General features: G+C 28.7%; 4 protein-coding genes across 4 annotated transcripts in view; 1 reads left to right on the top strand and 3 right to left on the bottom strand.

Annotated features, from left to right (window-relative positions):
- The window catches only part of LOC119686454 (serine-threonine kinase receptor-associated protein-like), a 269,963-nt gene that overhangs the window by 123,352 nt on the left and 133,760 nt on the right, over positions 1-12,851 (bottom strand). The gene's annotated exons all lie outside the window — the stretch shown is intronic.
- Positions 4-2,834, bottom strand: LOC119681591 (eukaryotic translation initiation factor 3 subunit J-like; the record flags this gene model as incomplete). Its single annotated transcript, XM_038094831.1, has 6 exons — positions 2,794-2,834; positions 2,538-2,629; positions 690-803; positions 338-626; positions 131-264; positions 4-54 (listed from the first exon to the last, which is right to left on the bottom strand). Coding segments are annotated over exons 1-6 (696 nt in total), but the record flags the coding sequence as incomplete, so codon positions are not given.
- Positions 4,076-7,946, top strand: LOC119686447 (armadillo repeat-containing protein 6 homolog). Its single transcript, XM_038101030.1, has 7 exons — positions 4,076-4,425; positions 4,808-4,975; positions 5,033-5,516; positions 5,589-5,710; positions 5,770-5,910; positions 7,332-7,481; positions 7,551-7,946. The coding sequence occupies exons 1-7, from the start codon at positions 4,309-4,311 to the stop codon at positions 7,767-7,769; spliced, it is 1,401 nt and encodes a 466-aa protein (XP_037956958.1). The 5' UTR covers positions 4,076-4,308; the 3' UTR covers positions 7,770-7,946.
- LOC119686450 (E3 ubiquitin-protein ligase TRAIP-like) lies at positions 9,854-11,757 on the bottom strand. The gene is made up of 9 exons (XM_038101033.1): positions 11,521-11,757; positions 11,245-11,460; positions 11,117-11,186; positions 10,867-11,057; positions 10,721-10,813; positions 10,590-10,647; positions 10,395-10,523; positions 10,153-10,341; positions 9,854-10,086 (listed from the first exon to the last, which is right to left on the bottom strand). The coding sequence occupies exons 1-9, from the start codon at positions 11,634-11,636 to the stop codon at positions 9,895-9,897; spliced, it is 1,254 nt and encodes a 417-aa protein (XP_037956961.1). The 5' UTR covers positions 11,637-11,757; the 3' UTR covers positions 9,854-9,894.

Raw genomic sequence — 12,851 nt, 5'->3', positions numbered from 1 at the left:
GAAGTCGTCATAATCGTCATAGTCATTCCCGTACTTTTGATAACCATCAATATCCTTTTATGAAAAAATAAAAAAAAATAAAATAAATTATAATTTAAAAGTTAATCTAAATTAAGTTATTTATACTTACATCGCTTTCGGTGCGTAATGAAGCCTTAGCTTTACCTTTACCAGCAGGTTTCTTTGCTTTATTTTCTAATTTCACCTTTTCAGAGTGCAAGCTTTCAACATTCATTTTAACTTTTTTCATATCAGTAGCACTTACTGTAAATATGCAGAAAATTGCAATTAATTTATTTTAATTAATATATTATTATTATTAACAAACTTTACTTACAATTTACACATATGCTACGTACTAATTCTTCTACAAATTGAGGAAAATGTGGTGATTCTTTAAATTGAGCTAATTTCCAACTTAATGTGGCACCAAATTCTTTAAATTCTTCTTTACTTTGTGGATTAAATGCATCTAAACCACTAGCTATACTAGAAACACCAAATGTTTCCAAAGCACTTTTTAAATCCGATTCTTCTTGAATTTTTTGTAATCGTAATTTTTCAGCCATTTTTTCCTCAGATGTCATATTTGCTAAACGTTGCTCTTCAGCTTCTTCTGCTAAACGCTATATAAGTTAAAAAAAATGTATTAGATATATAAAAATCACATTTAATTATAAAATATTTACCTCTTCTTCAGCAAGTTTAGCCTTTAGAACTTTATTTGGTTTCGTTTTAATTGGAACGGCTGCAGGTGCGGATTTCTCTTCGTCTTTTTTCTCCTCTTCATCTTCCCAGCTATCCTATTTGAGTAATTAACAAAAAAAATTCAAAATTCCGTTCACTTGAGTAATTAAATTAAAACTTAAAAATTTAGAAAAATAAAAAAAATAATAATTATAAAACTTAAATTAAAAAACAATTTAAATAAATTTAGTACATGTATTTGAATTAAACAAAATTAAAAGTTCTAGCTAATAGCGCCAAAATAGCGAAGCATAATTTTGCAAAAACTTTTCAATGTTAAAAAGGGTAAAGTAAAAAACACAATATTTTGCATGTTATTTATTGCATTTTAAAAGTATGAGTAGTCAAAGGTCGCGATAAGATTCGTGCGAAAATATTTACAATAATTACGTATTGTATTAATGTATAATTCGACGTTTAGTTAACGATGGAAATAAAAAAATATGAGTGAACTGAATTGCAATATTTTTTTATTTTTGATCCAATCAAAAATAAATATTTTCTAAAAACTTAAAGGTAATGAATAACCAAATATAATATATAGTCCGTTTGAATTTTCTATTTAAAGTAAGGATTATTTTAATCAATTGTTCCGTTCCTTAAAGGCTAAAGTGGAGAGATAAGAAACAGAAAAGGCATACCAGATTATCTTAATGATAGTCATAGTAATATTTGATTTTATGATAATAATGGTTCCATGAACAATAATCGCTCGCCCTTTACAAAACGAACAAGAAATGTAGGTTTCAATCTAAGTGATAGTAAGGATTTTTTGTTTTTGGTATAAATCATTTCATACTCTTTTTTATAAGTGTAGTACTTCTGTTTGATAAAGTATTATTTTTTTAAAACTCGATCAAGTTCCATTTACCATTCCCCAAAGGGATTTTACAAGCAAATCCCCAACGGCGACAACAACAACATCTATAAATAATTTAATTAGATAACTTTTAAGAACCAAAATTGTATATTTGACCCTTTTAAAATCTTTTAATTCAATAATTATTAAATTAGGCATTTACTTAATTTGTTAAAAACAAAAAATTAATATTTTGATATTTAAAATACAGATTTTCTGACGGTCACGAAGTAGACGTCTTTTTTGACTTGAGTGCAATATTCGTATTAAGACGAAAATTCATTAAAATACACATTGGGCTTTCATTTGTAATATAAATATTAAAAGAAAGATATAAATTATGATTAAAAAGTAATATAATATCATGATGGTATATACTAACATACCATCATCACCCAGTAAACTTATATGAAATATATTTTCTGAGTCAACATAGATGTTAAGACAACCTCAACAAAATAAAAAAATTGTTTCAATATAAAAATTTAAATATATTTAAGCTAATATTATATATATAAATAAGCATAAATAATTTAATACGAATTTACTATTAAGTGACATTGAAATGCTAGTTACTATTTTTTGCAACTCATCAAACTCAAATACATCGAGCTATTTGCTGAGATCTATTTTTTAAGAATAAAAACATATATTTAAACAAGTTTATTTTATACAAATATTGTATATTAAAACAATATTTGCAATTTTTGTTTAAAATATATTTTCAGACAATTTCAGCAAACACAAGAAAATAAAAACCTGCAGAGCAAGTTTTAAAACACTTTCTTTTCTACCTGAAGAAAGTGAAGGCAGTCGTGAATATGCAAAAGTTAACACGTGGACACAATGAATTAATTTTCAACTGCGTTTAATGCAACGCACATAATTCAGGTAAAAATTTTAATAAAATATAAATTATAGTATGTATTACCTTAACGTCCTCATCATCGTCCTCGCCTTCCCATTTATTTACATCATTTGTTACTTTTGGACGTATGACAACTTCTTTATCTGCAGCTGATTCTGTATATATAAAATATATTAGTTCGTAAATATAAAATTATATTTGTAATAATTTTCTAAATTTAGATATAAATTGTACGCAATGACTTAATATTGCCCTGTCATAAGTCTGCTTCGCTCGACCAATGTACACAATTTTAATATTTTATTTATTGTAGACCTACCCCAATCGTCATCCATTATTGTAATTTTATGAGTTTAAATTTATAATTGAATTAATATACAAAACACCAATAAATATTAATGGAAACTTAATAAATTTATATAAATTCGCCTTATTTGACTAAAATGTGATGAATACAATACAACAACGTGTGTATTTTATGACTGTTTTGACATTTACAAAATTATTGTGTTCAGTGTTGCTTCTCTTGCAATTGTAATTAACAATAATTATCGGAGGGAATTTTGCAAATGTTATCGACTCATTTGACATTTTTAATACAATATAGATATATAGATAATTATAAGTTATATATTTATGTATAATATAAAAAATTATAAAGTTTTTTTAAAATAAATGCACTTAGATGAATATTACTACCAATTTTCTCATATATCTCGGACCGCGCATTGGAAAAGTATATTATAGCATATTCGATTGGTAAATTTGGATTCAAATTTTTTTGTTACCCAACCGAACATTTTTAGAGTAATTTAACATTTTTGTAGATGTGCTTAAAGGCATTTATATTTTTAATAAATATACATGTTGAATCAAATCACACTTTATTTTTGACATATGTATGTTTTTTATTGGGTGTTGTACAATATGATATATAAAAATTGTAAACACTAAAAATTAATTGATTTAAATAAAAGAAAACAAAACGAATATTAGAAGCGTGAAGAATATTTATGTGATTTTTGAATTTGGCTGCACTGAAACTTAAGATATAAAAATTTTTGTGAGCAATGCTTAACTCTAAGAGCATCGTTGTGGCTTCACATGTTTTATTTCGTAAGTTGCAATTATTTTTGTGCTACTCTGAAAGAAAAAATTACGGCTAACATTTCATAAATATGTGTAAGTATATGTGTACAATGACCATAGATAAATAATTACAGAACTTAAATTTATATATACTCATCAATATTATATATATATTTTGCTCAATACCTTCCATTATATCATTTATAAACAAACGTTTTTAAAGCGGCAAGCTGAATATTATTGATTAAAAGAAATTTTATTAAATATTATTATTAAAAACTATATTGAGTTATGCAGGTTATATCTGTAGAATTGCAATCACGTGTAATCATAATAAACTAAACTACTTCAGTGTGAACAAGATAGAAGAATATTATTTATATTAACACATAATAAAAATTAATATAATATCTAGTAATATATATAAAATAATTTTTATGAATTTGTTTTGTTCGCTTATGTCAAAAGTATATGCAGTATTTAATATTATGATACATTTGTATTTATCAAATAGAAAACATTAATGCCCTGTATTGAAATGACAGCTCAGCTGTTAGCTGTCATATTTGCCTTTGTTGTTGTTGGTAGCATTCAGTATGTTGTTGTTGACAACTCAAGTGAATTGAGTTGGTTAAGAAATTAATAAGAAGTTGGGAGTAAAAGTCTGCGACGAAGACGCACGATAAGTTTAAAAATCTGGAATCTGGTTTAATTTATTTCTTTAAAAATAAATTGTAAAACCAATATGTCGAAAGTTATATCTCAAGAAACATTTGATGATGTTGTTAAGGAAAATATTGTGGACTTTTCCATGGATCCAGTGGAAGCTAAAGAAGAGACTATTAAACAATTTGAGGCACAAGTGAGTAAAAAATTGTATTAAATTATAAATAATTGCAGTTCCTGCACCCTGAAAATGACTATCGAATATAGTTGAAATATTGGTGTAAATAAAATAGAATTTTTTAAAACTAATTAAAAAGTGTTTCAAGAACAAAAACAAAAACAAAAAAAAAATAGTGGCATATAAACTAATTTCTATGAATGAATCATAAGCTTTGTGTAGGTGTTCGTTTTCTATAAATCAAGTTTTCTTTATTACTTTAAACTAAATTATTTTATAGAGATTTCGAATTTACTTTATTATAAATTATTGTACCAATTGTACGTATTTACTTTTAAATATTGTTATTGCACCTATTAATAAATTTGAATTGCTTTATAATAATTATTATTTATTACAGGGAATTAATTTGGCAAACATTATAAAGGACTTAGCTCTGAATCCGGATAGTGGAGTACCATTACTAAATGAAACAATAGACAAAATAAAGGCGCATATTGGTGCAAATTCATCAGAAACAGAAACGCTTTTAGAGTGTTTAGTTATTTTAGAAGAAGAGTGCCAAAAAGTACAATAATATTTTAATATTATTATTAATTTAAATTAATATTTTAAATATTTGTAGTCTATACCACATCGTGTCTTAGCTGGGAAAAATGGTGCTCACGATGTTCTAATTACGCTACTCGAGGGACAAGTTTTGTCAGAAAATAATTCAAATCCAAACATTGAGGTTTTAGAAAAATGTCTAAAAGCTATGAACAGCCTTATTAACAAGCAACCCGACCTCTTTGATGCAGAGTCTTTAGCACTTATAATACCTTTACTTAAAGTGGAAAATGTAGAGATTTGCTGTCTTACATTGCAATGGTTGCAGAAAGCATGTATTATGCATGAAATGAATCGGCAAAACATTATGAATGCAGGTCTTTTAAAACACTTGAAATCCCACGTATCCAAAAATAATGTGCAAGTATTATCCAATGTTATTGCCGTCTTTCGTTACTTGGTGCTGGATGATGATATACGTATTGAGTACGGTTGTGCACATGAACATGCAAAAAATATAGCTAACGAAGTACTTGTCGATTTAACGAAGTTGCTGAAAGGTCAGTTATTATAACTTAATTTGTATAATTTCATTGATTTATAAAAACAATGGATTTAACTATTATTTCTAGATATACAAGACACAAATGTGGTAGCTGATCTACTTTTGACAATCGGTACATTATCTGTGCGACATGAGTTTTGTGCTGCTGTTGAAGAAGTTGGAGGCCTTAAAATAATATTTGAAATTATGGTATAATATAAAAATTTTATTCTTGTATATTGGTTATATTTTTGTGATATTTTCTAAAGACTGCTAATCCGAAATCAGTACGTATAAACCGTGAGGCTTTAAAACTAATACGTGCTCTCGCTGGACATGATAGCGTTAAATTACAAATAGTGCAACAAGGAGCTGCGCCTATAATAAAAGAACTGTTGGTTATTCACAATGTAAGTTGATATATTTACAAATAATCCGAACTGAAATTGATATCTGATATCGCTTTTGATAATCTTTGTATAAATTATTTATGTTATTAATATTAATCACTTAAATATGCATCCACACTAAAGGTGTGGTGTGGTGTGGATGCATCTTAAAGTAATAAAGTATTAATACTTAATTTAAATATTTACTACAGTATAAATACATTAAAGTATTAGCTTTATTCAAACAGTTGTTGAAATCTTATGTATTGAGCAATTTAATACAAGATGGAAAGACACAACGATATGCAGACATCTGTATGCAAGTTGTCTATATTTAAATAAAAAAGTAGAGTTATATCACTTACATGTTTCATACAAATATTAGTATTTACAATATCGGGATAGAGATATCGAGTTTGCGAAAGAAATACTATGAGTTAGACAGATTGAGTCTGTCTTTTGATAATCTTGCTGCAACCTTAGTTTAGGTTAGGTTATACCTTCGACCCCTAGTGGATTGTTGTCGTATATATATCGTATATATTGTGATATCGTATATATAGGAAAAACTCAGGGTTTAAAACCACCTAGAACCTTTGGCGAAACCTAAAACGCTATTTGGTATTAGGTACTGTAATTGGTCAAGATCCTCAGGAAGGGGGCTTCTAAAGTATTGAGTTGCCGCCGTGCATGAGCTGGGCAAAAACATAGTAGATGAGAGGCACTCTCATCGTTTTCCCTACAGCTGCGACAGATTTGATTGACGGGGAGAGCTAATCTTCTAGCATGGTTCCCTAGTTTACAGTGACCTGTAAGTAAACCAATTAAAAGACTGATGTCTTTACGGGGTATCTCAATCAGAATTTTGTGTTTAAGGCTGCAGCCTTAAAGTAGAGAAAGAAAGTTATTAAAACTCTACTATTCGTACTTATATGATTCGGTTAGGTTGGGAAAGGGATCTCAAGAAGTTGGGATCTATTAACTATATTTTTGTCATAATATTAAAAACTATTTAATATTACATAAATAATTACTTTTTTCGCGCGCGAATGAACTACTATAAGTTACTCAGGCTACCATAACCTTTAACACAGTTATCTATATTATTATTTTATATAATACTTTTTTTGTTGAATGTGACGCGTCTTATGATGAAAAAAAAAACTAAAAGGGTTCGAAGAGTAATGAAGAAGCAATAACAACGATTTGATTAATTTTTAATCAATTTAATTTAATTTAAAATTTATCTCATCATACAACATACAACCATACTTAGCAATAGTCGGAACAGCGTTGTATCATCATTAAATTAATCAAATCTTTGTTGTTGCTTCTTTATTCCTGTTCAAACTTCGAACCCTTCTAATTATTATTTTATTCTTAATCCAATTCAATTTTTTTTTAATTCTTAATAGATAACATTTTTCTTTTAATTCTTTTAGTCGAATGAGAACGTTGTCTCCGTTGCTTTGCTCTGCATTTCAACTTTAACGCTACGTGCCAAGGACAATAGTGTGACATTTTTTGAAATTGGCGTGACGGAACCTATAGTTGAAGTCATACGTTTGCATCCGAAAAATAAAATGATACAAGTAAGTATATAGATAGCAAATGAAAGTGAGTATATACGCATTGCAGATATTGCATGATGTCATTCAAAGCGTAATGCTGCTTGGGCAATACGTAATATGGTGTCACGATCTCGTGACCAATGCGAAACTTGGCTGTCACATGGGATCGAAGACTTGCTGAATGCTGCCATGATCGAACATCCAGCTGTGGAGCATGATATTAAGGCTGCCTTACGCGACTTAGGCTGTAAAGTTGTTTTAAAAGAGGAATGGACTGGCACTGCCGAAAAGAAAATCGTAAATTCCTAATGCAATTGGCAATAAAATGCAAAACTATTCAAGTGGTCTTAACAATATATAGCAAAGTGATCGTGCTTAAAAGTATTAATCAAAATTCACTTTTAATACTAATTTTTTTTAAATGTTTTGTTTTTTTGTATTGAACATATAGTTTCACATCAAACATTTAAGCTTAAGTAAAGTAAGACGAATTAAGTATATTTTTTTTCTCTTTTTATACTAATTTATTAAAATATATATCATTTTACACTTTCAAATATGGATTTCTTATTGAAAGGGTCAACGAGTTCAGAGCTCTGCTTTTATTTATAAATACATATTTAATTTTTATGGAGAGAGTAACATCAGAGCGACTCTGCTCGCTTATGACCCGCAAGGAGTAGATTATTAATAGACATTTTAGAGATTAGAGATAACAATATTATGTTAAGCTATAACCAATGTAGTATACAGTAAGGATGAGGGCTTGAGTAGATTTTAATTGAAACTAACCTGAGTGAAGGGGAAGAAACGTTGTCTAATGAGATGAAGCAATAAATCAAGAGGTCTTAAATTAGTCTGTCAGTTGGGACATAACAACTAATATGTGACGTCAACAATAGTAGATTTGCATTTTCAAAATGTATTTAAACGCTACAATAACGCGTCTAATACATGGCTATATACTGACCTCAATTCGGTTAGGATCAGGTACGTACACAGGAAGTAAGCTTGAGAAGTGAATTCTCACCCAAAATGAATCAAAGAACTATATTTATACATTTGTATATCCATTATAAATGCATCATGACTGTTTAAGATAAAATTTTTTTGTAAATTACTGTAACTTTCCGATAGTCCTAACCGAAGTAAATTTCTGGCTGCGGGTCTAGATGGGATCGTTTTTGTTGCTCGAACAGATATATTTAATCCATAAAAATTACAAGTGGAGGACTATTCGTAACTTTATTGCCTTTATAGGATTATAAGATGAGAGTGGTACGTAGAAACTTTAAACCATAATCGTTATTATAGCTTTGTCAGATTTTTGATAAATGTCTTAACGGTGGTTTATAGAATTTTTTTATATTTCAGTGTCATTTTCCACCTCTTTTTAGTATATTGCACTCGGACTTTTGTATTGGGATGTTTTATTAGTTTATTTGGAAAATGTTTAATAATAACTGGTGATTCCTTTTATTAAGGTGATATGCATTTTGAGCTCTGTATAAAAATAGTGAAGAGCTAAGTTTAAACATACTTGGATATTATACCATTACATAGCGCAGAGTTTTATGGTTCGTATGACCCATGTATGAGTTTCCTTACATACTTGTGTAGCGGATGATCTCATAGTTGTAGCTGTTGGAGCCAGCAAGTCAACATCGATTTGAAAGCAAGTATATAAATAGATCTCATGGTCGCAGTATTTTATGTACCTTACATTCAAACTTCACAAAACAAGTTTACCTCTCCTACCAAAGAGTTACCAAATATGCATAATAAAGAAGAACTCTATTAAACAATAACAAGGGCAGATTAACGCATGACTTAACAAAAAAAAAAAAAAATTTATGTAGATAGTTCATCAGATTCAGTAACCAGCAACCGGTAATACAGTTTTTCTTTTGATATATTTCTAGGTGAAGAGAAAATTAATACATTTAAATCAAAATTTTGCAAGTTCATTTAATTATATATTTATTGTGTTTAAAAAAGTAAATATCTTTTTTTTTGCAAACTAATTTATTTGAATGTAAAAGTACTTGCTTAGAGGCACAATCGTTTCAATAAATAAAGAATGTGGTGCATTAATGTAGTCGCATTATCATATTAGTTAAGGAAATTTTTCATTTTACTATTACTGTACAAGTTATACAAATATACAAGAGACTTGTTTACAGTTCGATAAAATTTCAAACAAAAAAAAAAGAAAAAAACCAAATTGAGTAAAAATTATAGTAAGACTTCATGATATGAGAGGTTTCGGCAAAGTGAAACTTAAGGAATTAAATTCTTTGCAAAATTATTTTTAGAAAGCACTATAAAACACATAGATATAAAATACAATTAAGAAAATAAATAAAAATTAAGGAAATAAATACAATTGCAAACTTAATATAACTTTACAATGTAATTAATAAATAAATAAAAATCATTTAGATAACTTAATATTGCGTAATGCTCCAGTCTTGAGACGCATGTTTACATGTTGATTTGGCAGTTTTTCGACTTTTGAGGGATTAGAATTGCCTTCAAATGTTTCTAAATCGGCATTATCGCTGATTACAATTGGTTTTCCGATTGTAATTTGGCCTATGCGTGGTTTTTTAAATATGGTTGAATACTAAAATTGAAACAAAATAACATTAAGATATATATAAAATATAAAATGAAGTTGTTTTTCACTAACTCTATCACTGAGATCACTTGTCGTTGCAAACGGAAGTCCTCGTTTCTTTGGAGATATTTTTAAAGTTGTTAATTTGTTAGTACTAGACACTTCATTTAAACGTTGTCCAAAATGAGACAAGCCCACAATACTTTTCTTTATATTTAAATAAGGTGAATTTGATTCTTCAATATTTTTAACACTCTCCTTCTGCAAAAAGTTTTATTATTATTTATTCTTAATTCATTTAAGTGTTTAGTTACAATGCTAGGCGATATGGTTGTGCGTCTTTCCTCTCTTAGCAACGAAGACTTAAAAGCTTTATTTAGCTCATCAAGATCCGCCATTGTCTTATGATTGGAGGTTTCATTAGACACTTCCAATAACTTTATCTGCAAAAGAAATTTGGTTTTAAGCTGCCCATTAAGATAATATATTTTCAACGCTCTTTTTTATACCTTTTCAACCAGTTGGTAATTTTCGCTTTCAAGTTGTGAAATTCGTTCTTCATGTTCTCTAAATAAATAATAAAATATGTAGTTTTTAAAAAAATATTTAAAAATTTTAAAAAGTTTAAAAAAGACTTTACTTTTTCAATTTCATTTCACTGCGAGCTTCTGTTTGCACCAGTTTAAGCATATTCCGCATATCAGTCTTTTTTTGGTCACACGTTCTTAATTCCCTAGAATGCAAGTTTTAATATAGAGTTTTAAGTTAAATTATAATTTTCCGAACCTTTTTAAAACTGTTATCCAAAGTGCCAGCTTTTTAGGGTCATTTTCTTGTTTAACAATCTTATCTGCTTCTGAGCCACAAGCCGTTATCAAGGCTGCTACTCCATCCATGGTCTCAATTTGTTTCTTTAATGAATTTACTTCATTTCGTAATCCATCAACAACTTTTTGATCTGTTTTTACTAGTTTCATCTAGAATTCAAAATTCTAATTAACTAAGTTCAAGCATAAAATATATTTAAAACACCAACCTGTTCTACGTAAGATTGTATGAGGAAATCATTTGACTTAATTTGTTGCTCCAAATTTTTAATAGTTTTGCTAAAATGTTTAGATTTAGTTTGAATTATAATAGATTATATATATTTTGTTCTCTTACAGGCATTTTTTTCGGGTGTCCTTGAGCACCTTAACTTCCTCCTCAGCAACCTTCAGTTCTCTGTTTTTCACTTGGGCTTGTAATTTTAAATTATCTATCTGTTCCTGCAGTGAGCCGATGTCCACTCTGCTCTCATTTAAATTCGCCAAATTAAAGTAAATGCGAAATATATTCCTTGTTGTACATTTATTGCGGCATTGTGGACAAGTTTTGGACCTTTTTAACAAATTAATTTAGATTAAGTCTTTATTTGTCAAATAAATTTAAATAATTTACCGTTCCATCCATTGAATTAAGCAGGTATAATGAAACATGTGCCCACAATTGGTTACATGCACATCGTCCGATGGCGCAAATAACTCCGCACATATAACACAATTTAAATTTAACATTTTATTATTATAAAAACGTTCAATTATTTATGTATAACAAAAAAAATTAACATTTACAAATAGCACAATAACAAAACTGTTTTAGCGATGCGATAAGCGCCAAACATATCTGACAGCTGTTAAATATTGCATTCACCGCTGTCAATAGAAAAAAGAAATTTGACAGTTCTTACACATTGCATTCACCGCTGTCAATAAAATGGTTTGTGTATAGGATATTTTGATGGTGTATTTTTATTATATCATTACAACGTTATAAATCCGTTTTTATTAAAAATTATTTATTAACTGTATGCAAATATATAGAAAAAATATAAAAAATAATAGCAAAAAGTTGGAATATTTGAACGTTGACTTTGACTTTGAAATTGACATGCAACTAAGGGTTATATTATGCAGGCAGTCATAACATGGAACAATGGCCAAGACAATTTTATATTCTCTCTGATTATGACCATCAAGGCATGTTATGCAGATTGTCAAATCTCAATTATCAATTATCAAAAATTGTTATTACTAATTTCTTGATTTTTGGGTGTGTCTGAATATAAATATATACACATATATTTAAATAAAAATGTAAATGTAGGTTAAACTGTGTTGGTGACCCTACGATTTAATTCCTCAATGGGTTCGTAGCCATGCTACTAGCATAACAGAAAACGAAGGACGAACTTACGGGAACCGGTTAATTGCGGTATCTTCTGAATCGAAACCATTACTTGGGTGGTCTAAGTTGTCAGACGACCTACTGACGATTGGTTGGATTTAATATTTATATAAAAATAAATGAGAAATCACAATGGCTGCAGGCACATCAAATTGGGCTTACCTAAAATCTGTGAAAAAACTGCAGATTATCTTGTACTTGTATGTGGCAGGGACTCTCTCTCTCTCTCTCTTTTATCATCATCTCCCACTGGAGCATGGAGCTAACGCAACGACTGTGGACTACTAATTAGTACGAATACTGGTAACATTACTAGTGGAAAACACCTCTTTTGCCTTGGTCTTGTTTACAACAGTTTATGTCCACTTTATCCGGACGACGATGACACCATTGAATATTTTTTTCTATTTCTTCCCAGACACAGATTAAAAGTACTCGCATCTTATGTTGTAAGTAGCTTAAATAAATAAATAGAAATAATTCATTTCTTTACTTCTTCCAAATATTCTTCGCCTTCTTAAAAAAAACCTACAATTTTTGTAATT

This window comes from Teleopsis dalmanni, chromosome 2 (genome assembly GCF_002237135.1).
Source record: "Teleopsis dalmanni isolate 2A chromosome 2, ASM223713v2, whole genome shotgun sequence".
In the NCBI taxonomy this organism is placed as follows: domain Eukaryota; kingdom Metazoa; phylum Arthropoda; class Insecta; order Diptera; family Diopsidae; genus Teleopsis; species Teleopsis dalmanni.
The sequence above is the reverse complement of the archived record's forward strand: the minus strand, read 5'-3'. Positions and strand labels throughout refer to the sequence as shown.